General features: G+C 33.4%; 1 protein-coding gene across 1 annotated transcript; it reads right to left on the minus strand.

Annotated features, from left to right (window-relative positions):
• Nucleotides 1-376: 376 nt before the first annotated feature.
• On the minus strand, nucleotides 377-5,072 carry LOC123537275 (macrophage-expressed gene 1 protein-like). Its single transcript, XM_045320940.2, has 4 exons — nucleotides 4,486-5,072; nucleotides 2,746-2,943; nucleotides 2,274-2,473; nucleotides 377-2,118 (listed from the first exon to the last, which is right to left on the minus strand). The coding sequence occupies exons 1-4, from the start codon at nucleotides 4,975-4,977 to the stop codon at nucleotides 834-836; spliced, it is 2,175 nt and encodes a 724-aa protein (XP_045176875.2). The 5' UTR covers nucleotides 4,978-5,072; the 3' UTR covers nucleotides 377-833.
• Between the last annotated feature and the right edge of the window lie 8,681 nt (nucleotides 5,073-13,753).

Consider the following 13,753-nt stretch of genomic DNA (forward strand, 5'->3'; position numbering starts at 1 on the left):
AGAAGGATGGAAGGATGATATACATTGCCCTTCTTTTGTGAATCTGCAATGATATTAATATCAGACGGTGATTCCTCGGACAACAGGCCACAGCGTTTGAGACGAACCAAACAATATGACTGAGATTGAAGAATCGGGGGATTCATGATGAAACATTGAAATTAATAGCTTAATGTATTCTGAATATTTCATACTATTTTAAACACAAAAAGCCAGTTTATGATGATAACTAATATTTGCATGTATGTATGTATGTATGTATGTATGATAAATTAATTACATTGCATTCGCAAGACAACATGACTCGTGTCGTTATTCTTAACGTCACATGGTTCCATTGACATGTTAGACATAATGTGAAAAGGTAAAGCACAAAATTACGTTATGTTTATTGCGGGAATAATCATTACATTGCGGCAAATGTCTATATCATTATATAACTGGCGTACAATCAGCTTATCAAGGTAAATTCAGCACAGTATGACAAATTGCAAGGCAACTGGTTAAAATCAGCACAAAAACTAAAACAATCTAATATTACAGTAAGTAAAATCAGGACATTGCCTAAATGGTATGAATTTCGAATGAAGAAATAAAAGCAAATGATTACAAAGTGTGTGTGCATTTTAATCAAGGTCAAAACCTATTATAGTATTATTGCTATAAAAATGATTTTTTGCGTTCATTTAGCTACAAGTATTGTTTCATTATATATCATGTTTGATAAAATAATATACATAATTTCTCAATGGGTTTAGTTCATGTACCACGTTTGGTGCCGCTTTCATTCATGTGACCGGTAAACATAATATCAATGTCTCGGTGTGGTCAGGTCAGTATCGTCGGTTCAAACTGCGTCTTATGCTAACAACAATTCCTGTTCCAACCAAAACACTTATGATCGTTGCCAAGGCCGATATCGCGGCAATTCCTGCATCAGATAAAGTATTCGGCCTTTGATTCGGTTGGTTAACATTACGCTTTAATGTTGGACTGTTTGTTACGGGCTGGTAATCTAATCCTTGCTGAGCTAAGAATGTTGGCACTTCTTTGTTTGCTCTCTGCTTGATAGTCCAGAGCTCGCCGTTACTGTTTACTACAAAATCTGTGTCTAGTGGATCAGAGTAGCCATCTTTAGGTGCGTTCATAAAAGGCGGCCTTTGTATTTTCGGAAGACCTTTTCCTGCCATAGCACCACTTTTAACGCAATAATAGATCTTACACTCGACATCCACTGTTGCTAGGTGCTGACTGTAGCCTTCCGGACAAAAATGCATGTATTCTTGAACTCCTTGGTCAAGCATATAGGATTCCAGGTCAGTTTTGTTGTTGTTTTGAAGTCCAAACCTAGCCCTCTTAACGTCGGTAAAAGGATTTCCTGTAATACAGCTAAAGAAGCCCCCAAATGGTAACGCATGCTGCGTACCCAATTCGTAATTGTCGGTTATACAGACTGTGAGATCGGTAAAAAGTTTAATGGAGTAGTAATAAAGTGGGCACGTTTTAGCTTGAGTGAAGATATTGACGGAACTAGACGTATAAAGTCCACCGAAAAGAAAACCTTTGAAAGCGTCTCTTGAACCAGTTCCAGCACACCAATACGCTGCATAATCTGCTCGTGCTTCTTCAGTAGTCCAGTGACAGCAGTGAAAGTATTTCCAGCATCTGTTACATTTTTGACGTGACCTTGATACCAGTTGCGTATTGTTTTGCAACAGGACAGCTTCGTAGTTTTGTGGACAGGTGTAGGCATTTGTAAACACATTGGTCTGGTTCCTACCTTCACAGAGATCCGCATAACCTGTTGCTTTACAAATCTGATAAACACCACCAAAAGTAAAGCTTTCCGTTGTTTTGTTGCAAGTGCCGTCGTCTAAGTTGGCTTGAAAATTGAAATTTGTCGAATTTGCATTCGTGCATCCACGGCGGGTATTATGCTCATAATACAAATGAACTGCATCCTTAACCTTTTCATAAACATCATATATTATAGAACGATGTACACTGGGAAGAGTAACATCGTTTATGAAATTATAGATAGGCTCTCCTGATCTGTCTAGCGCGACTAAATCTGTCTGAATTGACTCGGTCCAGTTGTCAGCTGTAAAATTCATAGGCCTGAAGAAGAAAGTAATTTACATAATGGACAGTATATATAGTTATATTTATACAGATAATCGATATCAATCGAGATGTTTTGATAAAATGCCTTTGGAATATAGAACAACATGTTTCGTTCTCTTGTTAAAACAAATTGGCAGATATAATGTTACCTAAACAAAGGACCACCAAATGTCATTATTTTCGAACTCGTTCTTTTTTGTCTGTACCCATCCACATCAGTTTGCTGTGACGACTTGGAGTATCCAGCATCAAAGTTTAGTATTCCAAAGAAACTAGCAGTTGCAGAGGCAAGAACGTCTTGTTTTTGTGTTTCTTTGCTTTCCATATACTGCGCGGATAGCTCATCCACCTGTGTAATCAAAATGGCGATATTTAGCAGTAAGTAAGAGCATACGGTGCTGTCAGTGTAATTTTCACCTTTAATTACTTAGTGGATAGTTCAATTACGTGTACATTTCGCCTGCACACTACTACCTGCGACCGAATGTTAAACTTTTATGTGTCTTACCTTGATACATGCAGATAAAGCTTCTGTCTGACTAAAGAAATATTAATTTCCAAATTAATTCTATTGGCTTTAAAAGAAACACGATATGAATAATAAAATAAAGAAAAATAAACCTGAACAAGGGCAGCTCCAGCATCGATGCTGTTAATTACGTGTGTTCCAAAGTCTCGTACAAGAAGCTGACTTTCGTAGCGTGCAAGATCTGTACGGTTCAGTGTCAGATGAGCTGCTATCTTTCGGAGACGGCTTTGAAAAACTTTATTTACCGCTGTATCCGGTTCCATCTTTGCATTATACTGAATATAGCGAGCCTTAAGGAAAAAAGGTAAACAAGATTAAACCAACATTGCTGAACTAATTTTTGTCAAAGAAGGACATGTGGAAAATTCTGTAAAACAGAGAGACCAAAAGAAAAAAGAGAAAATATTACAATTTATATATCGTTGTGTTTAAAAATAACTTATGGGACGAACGGATTTTTTAATTGCAACCTATATTGACATGGACTAGTTTAATTGGCAGTGATTTTCCCATATACTAGTATGTCGAAATACGGTTACGGTTATCCGGTTTTTAAAATTCAGCCTTGTATCTTTTGATCATGACAAAACCGAATGTCAGCCTAATATTTTATCTTTAAGTAATGTATTAGATAATGAATTATGATATTAGATAACCAAATTAACATGTTAAGTAGTTTCTTGGTATTGCTCTATCTTGTGAGTTCATAATACACATTGCACTACTTAATGACCACTCGAGATATAATGTAGGGAGTGTACATGTCATTGCCGTCATAGAACCATTGATAACTCATATCAAACGATTAGATTGAAATCGTTCACGATTTTTTGCAAGTTTCTTTTTCTTTATTTTATTTATTTATTTATTAGTTTTTGAGAGAAAAAAATGAAATTAACTATCTAAAATTCGTTAAGCGGTTTCATTTTGAGTTAACATTTTGAAGTATGAACTTTGGCGAAGTATAAATGCAATAAATGCAATTTATTGATATGAGTCGATAAAGTGAAAAACAAAATTCTTTTTATATTGTTTACAAGTTTTTACTTTTCTCTTTATTTCACCCCGTCACGTTTAAAGTACGGATATATTAATATGTACATGAAGACCATAAGGGCAGCTGTGGTCTAGTAGTACCGGCCGCTGAAGTCATAAGGATTCGACCCCCGCTGTGGTTTCAACACACAAGAACTATTTCTTTCCAGGAAGCCGACTACAGTGTTATCCAAATAAGCTTCAACATTTCATCACAATTGAGATAAAATTTTACTATTAACTGAATATTTCACACAAACTGATAAAGTGTATCTTTAATTAAAAATGCATGGAAAATTGTTTGACTTCAAGTTGGTTTAAACATATTTTATTGCATATCAATATACATGATATCTACATCTCAAATACAAAACTTAACAATATTATATGCAAAAGGGTTGGGTAACAAGTTTTCTCAACATTATTACATACCCTCCCTTAGACTTCGAGTTCAAAAAAGACTTCTAGCTAACAATAAAGTGGAATTTCTAATTCTATATTACTCTGAATTGTTTGTACGGAATCCAATATTCATATAATATCAAACTTTATATGTTCAAATTTAGAACAGGCCATGTTGTAAGAAAATAAAATGTTATCATAATAAAATGGTGACTAGGGCTTTATATGTAAATTTATAAATTAATATCATGACTGTAAAAATGTAAGTATTTAATTGCCATTTCAAATTATATTTGAAACTATACATACAAAAATATTTAATCTGTTGAACAACAAAGCTTTTTTAGTTTTCTTTACATCGCACTTTGATTCCGCAAAAAATGTAAAAAGCAAACCTGGACACGAGTTGTAACGGTCTTGTCATTGTGTTGTTTGCTTTTCACATCTTCGTACTCGTCCGAAAACTTCCCACTAATTCCTATATTGTCAATATGTAGACCAGCTTCAGCATTAATTGATCTCGATAATATACTAGAATAGTCGTCCCAATGCTCTATCAATTCCGCATATGAATCGACTTTGCTATTTTTTACTGGAATTGCTCTAACACCATCAGGGATGAGAAACATGCCGTCTTCTGTTGTCTTGCATTCCATGTAACTCAGCCCAATGACCATACCCATTTCCTTATTCCTCAGGTTGTCCCATCCACTGCCAGGAATTACTTCAAATCTTCCAGTTTTATTGCCTTTGATACCTGCACATCTTCTTGGGTCTCCAGTAGGATAAACCTCAGTATCTGCTGCTGGTGTTACTATATCCGGTACAATTATAAGAAAAAATGTCCAAAAGACTGAGCCAACCAAACGGGTAATGCCGAATTTCATCTTTATAACACGACTTCTAGATAGGTGTTTAAACAATGTTTGTTGCAATGAAGTTTGACAGTGATATGAATTAAGAGTACTTGGTTCAAATTGCTGATCTGATTAGATATAATATGAAAGGTTTCGTACCTACCAAATGTTTTATATTGCTGATACTGTTTGAATATCCAGAGTGGTAACGTTTTGATAAAAAGGAATAATCTAAAGTCTGGTACAAGATGGTTAATGGAAGTCTTATTATTAAGATGGAGTTTAAATAACTAATAGAATTATTTATGATAGAATGGTAAACAGTAGTGTGGATGGATATTTTATATAAAGATAGAAAAAAAAACCTTAAACGACTGCTGGATGGGTCATTACCAAACCTGACCTGTAGCATGCCATCCTTGCGAAGATCTCTGAGTATTGGCCAGAGTTCATAGAAAACAAAACCTTTAAACATTTTTTTCTCATGAACCGCCTTCTTTCTGTATAATAAATAAATCTTCAATTATTCACAGAAACTTTTACAGACTAGTAAATATTGTGTTTATAAAGCTAACCCTATGTATTCTAGTGAGTAAAGATATATTTTAAGAGTTGTAATTTATGTTTAATAATAAAAATAAAAACTGTATCATATTCCTGTCATTTTATAGTCTCCTACACTAGACTTCATAAGATTATTGCCTGTGGTAAGTAGATGACCCTTGTTTGTGTGTTTGGTCCGGGAAGGAGGTGTGTGGGTGGGTGTGGGGTTATAGGTCAGATGTCACAGTATGTCTGAGACAAGGCAACGACTTGCCAATTTATCACAAACATGCCATAATTGGGGATATGTGTTTTAAACATAGCTCTAGTTAAATACTATGTGATGCTATTACTGCCAGATCTGACCATTATACCAGTATATTTATTGTTCTGGTGAAATGACAGTAGTGTTGCATGGCTAAAATAACTTCCCTTTGACTTTCCTTAGGGTACAAGTTTTTTAAGTGCAGTGAATTTGTTCAGGAAATATTTATAACTTACTTTCAGGTACGTTTTACCACACCACAGGTCCTTTGCAGGAAACTATATACTAAATAGCATTGTTACACAATATACCCCGCACTCTCGGACGGTGTAGAAAAATGAAGAAATAATGTTGACAATATTGCTACTAGAAGAGAAGACAGGAAACTATTATGCATTTAACTTCTAAATTGTATCTGTTGGTATTTGTACTTTGGAGACTGTTATAAAACTTCATTTTTACAATATGCATTTGCGTTTGTTTGTTTTTTTTGTGTGTGTTTTTAAGTCCAAATTTTGAAACAGGAATTTGCAAAAGTATCATTTTTTTTAGTTTTATGTTTAAGGTAGTAGAGGTGTAATAGCAATGTTTACAAAATGGCATTTGCATGGTATATTCTTAAAGATGACCGTGTTTTGCACTGCATTGCAAATTTTAAACAACTTTTACCATGCCGTTTTTTTCTAAATTTTGTATAACTTGTGGTATCTCCTCTAGCTCAAGTAGAGAAAAATTTCAAAGTGATGGACGCTATATAAAATGTTTGCAGAGAACTCATTTTACCATTAATTTTAATAAAAGAATCATCAAACTATAGTTAAACAATTATTAAACACAAAATAAAAATGTGGATATTATTTATATAGTGTTCCTCAAGTAAACGGATTTAATGATACAGAATTCTTATTTCAACGTTGAAAAAATAAGGTCGAATCCTTGTTTCTGTTTTGAATTTTGCTTACTTCATTCGAAAATTACCTTGGGACAGATGTAAATCCTACCTAAATTTCTTCCACAATATGTAATCTAAAGAATGGAAGCAAAACAGAGAACTTTTACCACATGTAACTCAATATTTTTACAGATGTGTAACTCTACCCCTTCTGTTTAAGTAGTAAATTCACTTTGAACAGCAAGAAATCGCTTAGCAAATGTTTTTTTTTTCATTTTTGTACAATAAATCTATCATAAGTCTTGAAAGAAGTAAAAACTTACTAGAAAAAATCGAAAATAAGGGGAAAAAAATTTGGTCCCAGTAGGGCTTGAACCTACGCCCCCCTGAGAATTGCAGTAAATGTGGGTTTATGGTAGGAATTGAATACTCTTCAAAAAGGAGGTACTCTATTACACATCTACTACCTTAAATGAGCACTTTGAAGCGCATTTAGTCCATATACGCAATTTAAAAACACATGTCTCCCAGTGTCTAAATTGAATTTGTGATGTTTTATTTACGTAATGTTACATTTTTTTTCCTCTTATGTAATAATTATCAAAACAAGCATTCAGACAAACGGAAATGTTATTCTAGGTGTTTATATGTCCTTAATAAATACTATAATATATGATATAAGTTTGTGGAGTTATAACATGCAATACACAGATCTGTTATTTCATATGGTGGCATATTTCAAAAAAGTTAGGAAGTTGCAGCAGTTACAGCAGATAAACATTGCGGATATTATATTGTATCAATTGTCAATAGGAATAACAAAGCTGAAAAATATCAAAGCTTTTAGTAGGAATGTGACAAATACATAGTTTGAAGCTGGATTCAAGAAGCGTGAAGTTTGCGCTTGAATAGTAACGGTAGGTTTGCTGCTATTACTGTTGGGATATAATAGCAACAACAAGATTATTTCTTCTATTACTGTCGCCACAGCAAAACACTAACAATAGTATTAACAAAATCCATGTTCGCAACGTTAGGGAGGGCTTGATGATGCATTGAACCATAAATAGCTGGGTTGTTTATTTTAGAAATAATATATAGCATAACCATCGTAGAATAAATATATTTTAACATATTGAAACAATACGCAGAAGAATTTCACGAGTGCAGCCCGAATGAGTTATTCAGGCCCGTATTGTTCGGACATACTAAAACATGGTTCGATGCTATATTTTACCTCGATTTTAATACGTCTCCAATGTAAACATGTACATGGAATGGGGAAGCACTAGTTGATGCCGCATGTACAGCGCCAAATGCTGTAGGTCGATATGTCACCAACATGTAACTGTGCTAGGGAAGTAACGCGTCCCGCGGAATAACTAAGAAATGCGTAGATGTCTAATGAGTTATTCTACGTGCCTAAAAATCGATACATTCTGTGTGAATTTAGTGTGACACGTCTTCCATATGAAAGAGTAAATCAAATGTATATATATAGTGGCACTCTCTCTCGGCGCCTGTAACATGTCGACGTAACGTCAAAGTTCCGTGTTTTAACGGAAATGTGCATGGATATTAGAATCGGAATATTACATATACTGCTTTACCGACGGATATTCAGTATGCTGTCGACATACGTCCAAAGAAAGCCTAAAAATGCACATATTTTAGTGCTCTGTAACAACATAATAAACAGCGCATTTTTTAAAAGAATCATATTGGTTCACATTCAACACGATTTTTGCAATATTGCCTTGTTGCGATATCAACCATTTCGATCGTTACCGATCAGCATACTGCACCAACACCATCTCACCTATGATTACATTGTTTATTTAAAGAAATGTCCGAGAATAAAGACATTATAATTTCAAACTTGTACTGAATCTATTGAATTATTTGTAATACCTTTATACAGAATAAGCCCTCTATCAATATGTTTACATTGTAATTACATTTATATAACGGTCATGATAATATTTTGTCATAATACGTAACTGATGCCTTGTCATGAATTTCATAATTTTCTTATATATTAACTTTTCGTTGCCGGATGGTTAAGGTCCTTTACTTCGTCTGGGTTGCCCACACCGATGTTGGTTCGAATCCTCACATTGGGTGTAGAATTCTAGCTGGATTGTTGTACCTACCTAGGTGTAAAAACAATACCTGGTGGGAAACCAGACACTTTAATACGTATCCTTCCTCAAGAAAAGTCGTCGCATGACCTAAATCATGTCGGCGTGACTCTAAACATAATAAATAAATAAATGTAACCGTCATATTACGAAATTTTATTCAATGTTCGGCAATGAACATACTGTAAGTTTTTTATAATTTGAAATCCTAAATTGCTATATTCTACATTTATATCTTTGTCCGGATACTGGGTGATTACACTGTAAAATCAATTTTAGCATTTAACGCATTACGTGACTGTGGAAGATGTCAAATCTTTTTATTTATTTCCATTTGTCAGAAAATGCACTCGAATCCTTGTTACTACCGTAATCCTGAACGTTCTGGAGGGCTTGAAGATGCAATAAACCGCATAGATTTATTGCTGGGATGTGTGTTCAGTAAGTAGTACATAATGTAATGTCGGCGGATTTTTAATATGCTGCAGCATATGTCCAGAATAGGACATTCCAAAATTTGAACATATTTATGGTGCTCTAAAACGGTGGACTAGAGTCTATATTTGGTCAACTTAGGTCATCTTCGTCTGGATGAGGTACACTGTGAAATCAGTTTTAATTTTGTGTCGTGAAATAAGCTCGAATCCTTCTTACTTCTGTATTCACAATGTCCAGTGGGATGATGCATTTGTCGTTAACCCCGTTCCCCGGTGTAAAATGTTCAAAGAGGACCTACATTTTGGTTTCTCGCAAGCGTCTTATTGCTCGGGAACTAAGGTAAAATGTTCAGGATGACCGACACCACTGGCTTAATTATTTCAAGGAAAAGCCAGGATTCTTTATAAAACCACCTCCTGTGTTATTTCAAAGTTATTATAATGCCAAGTGTTGTAATAATAAGTTTAAATATTTTTTACACTACTTAGATTATAAATAGGAAAAGTAAACACGTATGTAAAATTGAAACACAAGTAAGTCCAGTTTTATAAATCTATTAAATTTAAAGTCCACTTATAACCACACATTCACAACTACACAGATCTATATTACGTCTACAAAAAACATCTACAATTATATATACATCAATACTGAAATTTTCTTCTTTTAAAAATAAATTCAATAGTATCAGAAAATTCCACAACTAGTCCAAATAAAGTGCACATAAATTTCAGTAACTTTTAAGCAAATAAATTTAACATAAAACTTCAAAATTCTAATTTATTCTCCAATAAAAAATAAAGTCCAAAGAAAGTTCCTAAAACTGGCTCTAAATTTCCAATAATTTGCAATCTAAGAAGAAGTGTTAAATCCAAAAGTGCAAACTAGAAGAGCCAAGAAATAACTAATAAGCCCATATATATAGAAAAGCACAAAAATGCTACAATCTGATTGGTCAGGTGCATTTTCCCGAATATGGAAAACTTTTCTCATCAAATGCAAAAATAGAATAAATGTCATCAAAAACCAATTAAACAAACACAAACTAGAGGAAAAACTACATCTTATCAGTATATTTCAAATTACAAATATCAATTTAAAAGTATTCAAATTAAATGTCAAAGAACTGACACACAAATTCTCCCAAAAATATCCAATATGACCGCCAAAATCAGGTGTTCACATCTAAGGGTCATTTTTAAAGGAATACAAGAGAAAATCTATAAAATCTAATAACTAAAATATAACATCCTTGACATGACAATAAAGTTTCAGACCTGAACAATATCTCTTTATATTTTTAATAAATCATTTCATTCACACAAGAAATTGACAAAAATGTAAGCAATAGAACATTTGTCAAGATTACTTTAAAGCTACATAGTGTCATTTCCTCAAACTTTCCAAAAATGTTAAGACATATATTTACAACATATTGAAAGAAGTAATATGATGGCAAAATATAAGATATGTATTTAGGAGCATGTTTTTGATTTTACAGCAACTATGTTACGAGTCGGGAAAAATATGCCTATAACTTTATCAATACCAGCCCGATTAACTTGAAACTTACACTAAAGTTACGTAATAAGATGCTCTCTAAGTTACTATCCTTTAAACAATGCAAAACAGTGAATTCATAAAAATATTCACAAAAAGCAAAATATTTCTTTGCCAAAACCCAGGTTTACCACACATTGTACTACGTCAATATAATTGCTTGGATGTGTGTTCAATAAACAGTCATGTCGCATTGCCGACGGATTCGCCATATGCGGGTAACATACATCCAAAATTTAGTGCTCAGTTACTGCTATATTCTGCACCGTAACGGTCTTTGCTTAGCTTAGGTCCTCATCGGGGGTATGAGATACACTATGAAATTAGTTTAGCGATTTATGTATTATGTATATTTTCCTAAGTTTCCATAACACATTTGAATGTGTAATTATTTCATGATGAAACATTTTACCAACAATGTTCTCTTCTAGAAGGAAAACATTTTTTCTAAGATAAAATGTTTTCAATTTCAATTCAAATGCACTACAATGTAGTTGTTCCTATATATATGAGAAATGTACGTTTTATCTCGATAGCAATAGGCTTTATGGCATTATCAGTAATACGTCTCAAAGCATATGACTTCTAATAACTAAGCTGCAGCGACATAATTTCTGAACAGTTTTCCTAAATTTAGAGTGTCTTTTATTATTCACTTTGACTTGAAACAAAATTTAATTACACACATTATTATTTCACTACTACATATGATGGCTAGATTGCGCCATATTTATGCTGCTGTATATTTTGAAGGAAAAAAAAGAAAACTGAAAAAAAATCAAGTACACTTAAAGAATGAAAAGATGCTTAACTTAAATAATGGTTTTGAAGTAATGGCTAATACCATAACTCACTTTGAGACTTTTGACTCTATAACTCTAAAATCTGCAAACCATTTCTCTTAACAAGTAAAATATACTCCGTGTATTCATACATAAAAGTGATTACTGAACGTATATTGATTAGAAAAGTATTAGGTAAGGCAACGCTATTGATTTTTAAGCAGGCCTCGAGCTAGTCTACAGCTCAGTAAATCTGGAAATGATACTTCCAGACAGGCAAACCTATCTTAGTTGTGGAAGAGAATCATGGCATAATTACAGCAAAATATTTCAAAAAGATAAGATAACAATCACAATAAACATTTGCAAAAAGACAAATATTTTTGCCGCCGTTGAAAGAAATCAATCCTAGATAAACATAAAAAACCCAAATTAAACAATGGTTTAAAACAATAATATAATGACCACAACAGCTACACTTGCTGTAACCGTAATCGAATAATAAAATGTTGTACCTAAGTTTATTACCAGTTCATAATTTGCTTTCAACCTTGTTAAGGTATCCATACATACAAAAATACATTTTTCACCATCACTGTGACAATAATTATCATCTGACATGACATATTCGCTCTTGTTTAGCCTAGCATCAAGTCGATCAACAAAGACACCCCAACTGAAGTGAGTGATGTTGTAAAATGAATTATCAAGCGCGATCAGAGGACATATTGATGTTGGATACAAATTGATAGCGTGATAATTACCTGGTAAATGTCTTGAAATGTCTTCCTTAATCCGTTGTAGTTTTGTACTACCGACTTCTTTTACTTCGCGCAACTCCACGTCTGATGCTGATGTGCCAATTTTCAGATCAAAGTGATCAAAGTGCGCGAGATAGTAATTGTAAGACGTGCTCATGTTGAAATTATTTGTGATTATTTTAAAACTTCTGATACTTAATAGTTTGTCTGTACTTGTTACGTCTTTCAAGAACCCATAGTCTGGCGAGAAGTAAAGATCCATATGTACTACAAATAACTGAACGGACGTCCCCTCATTGTTGCTACATGTATCCGTTTGAGTCCTTGTGTGAATAGTTAATACATATAAAGTATCCAGAAGATGGTTTTGATTTAGCCATCTTTTGACGTTATCTTCTATGGCTTGAGCTGCTGATGTTACATTCTCCACTGAAAATTGTGGTGTCAGCACCAGAAATACTCTGTATCCCACACCACCGATACTCTTAGCAACATTGATACATCTTTCCGCCAGAAATATCTTCGGAGTCATACACATCGCTTGTGCACACGTTTTCTACAAAATAAATTAAATACCAATGATAAATCTTTTAATTGTAGTGTATGGTCGTAGATCCAATGACACATTTGTTTGAGATGTTTCTTTCAAAATGAAAATCATGAAATGAAGAGATCAATTATAGATTTGCCTTATAATTTAGGTAACATGAGATGCGTTGCAGAAAAGAACGGAAAAAGGTAAAACAGCAAGTAAACAACAAATTGCGTTCAGCGGTCCCGATTTGGCTGGCAGTATTTCTCCGAAGATTGGTTACTTTCCCCGAAAAGTAATTGAACATCAGAAAGCTATAAATAACATTAAGACCCTAATTTGACATTTGAAAATCAAATGATTACAACACAGAATCTATGTATAGCTAAACACAGTAAAATGTGTACTACAAATGTACAAGCAAAAACTGAAAGTTCTTTTTTAACAAACGACTAGCTGTTACAATGTTCCATTTAATTATGGATTTAACTTTACATACAAAATTGATTTATATATATATATGGTAAATTTAAATACATCGGATAAAGTTTTTCTACATCTGATGTCAATATCACTTTGTTGTTCAAAATACGGTATCCATGGTAATTTTGATATCTCGCTGATTTTACATTATAGAGCGTAATGAAAGTATTAACATTATTAATTTCCGAAAAAAAAAAATAGTGCCATTTAATTAACTGCAAAGGGCAGTCATATGTAATGTAAATAAGTTTGCATGCATTACAGCTTTTTCTTCAAATGTAATAATTGTGTCAAAATGTTTTTAAAGACCTATTCCAGTATCAGTGTCTGAGTTAGTTCCACAGGCACCAGACCTGCACATGGCCGTCAGATCAATCCAATTTATTTTTATAGCGTTGATTAGAACATA

The sequence above is a fragment of the Mercenaria mercenaria genome, chromosome 17 (assembly GCF_021730395.1).
Source record: "Mercenaria mercenaria strain notata chromosome 17, MADL_Memer_1, whole genome shotgun sequence".
NCBI classification, from domain to species: Eukaryota; Metazoa; Mollusca; class Bivalvia; order Venerida; family Veneridae; genus Mercenaria; species Mercenaria mercenaria.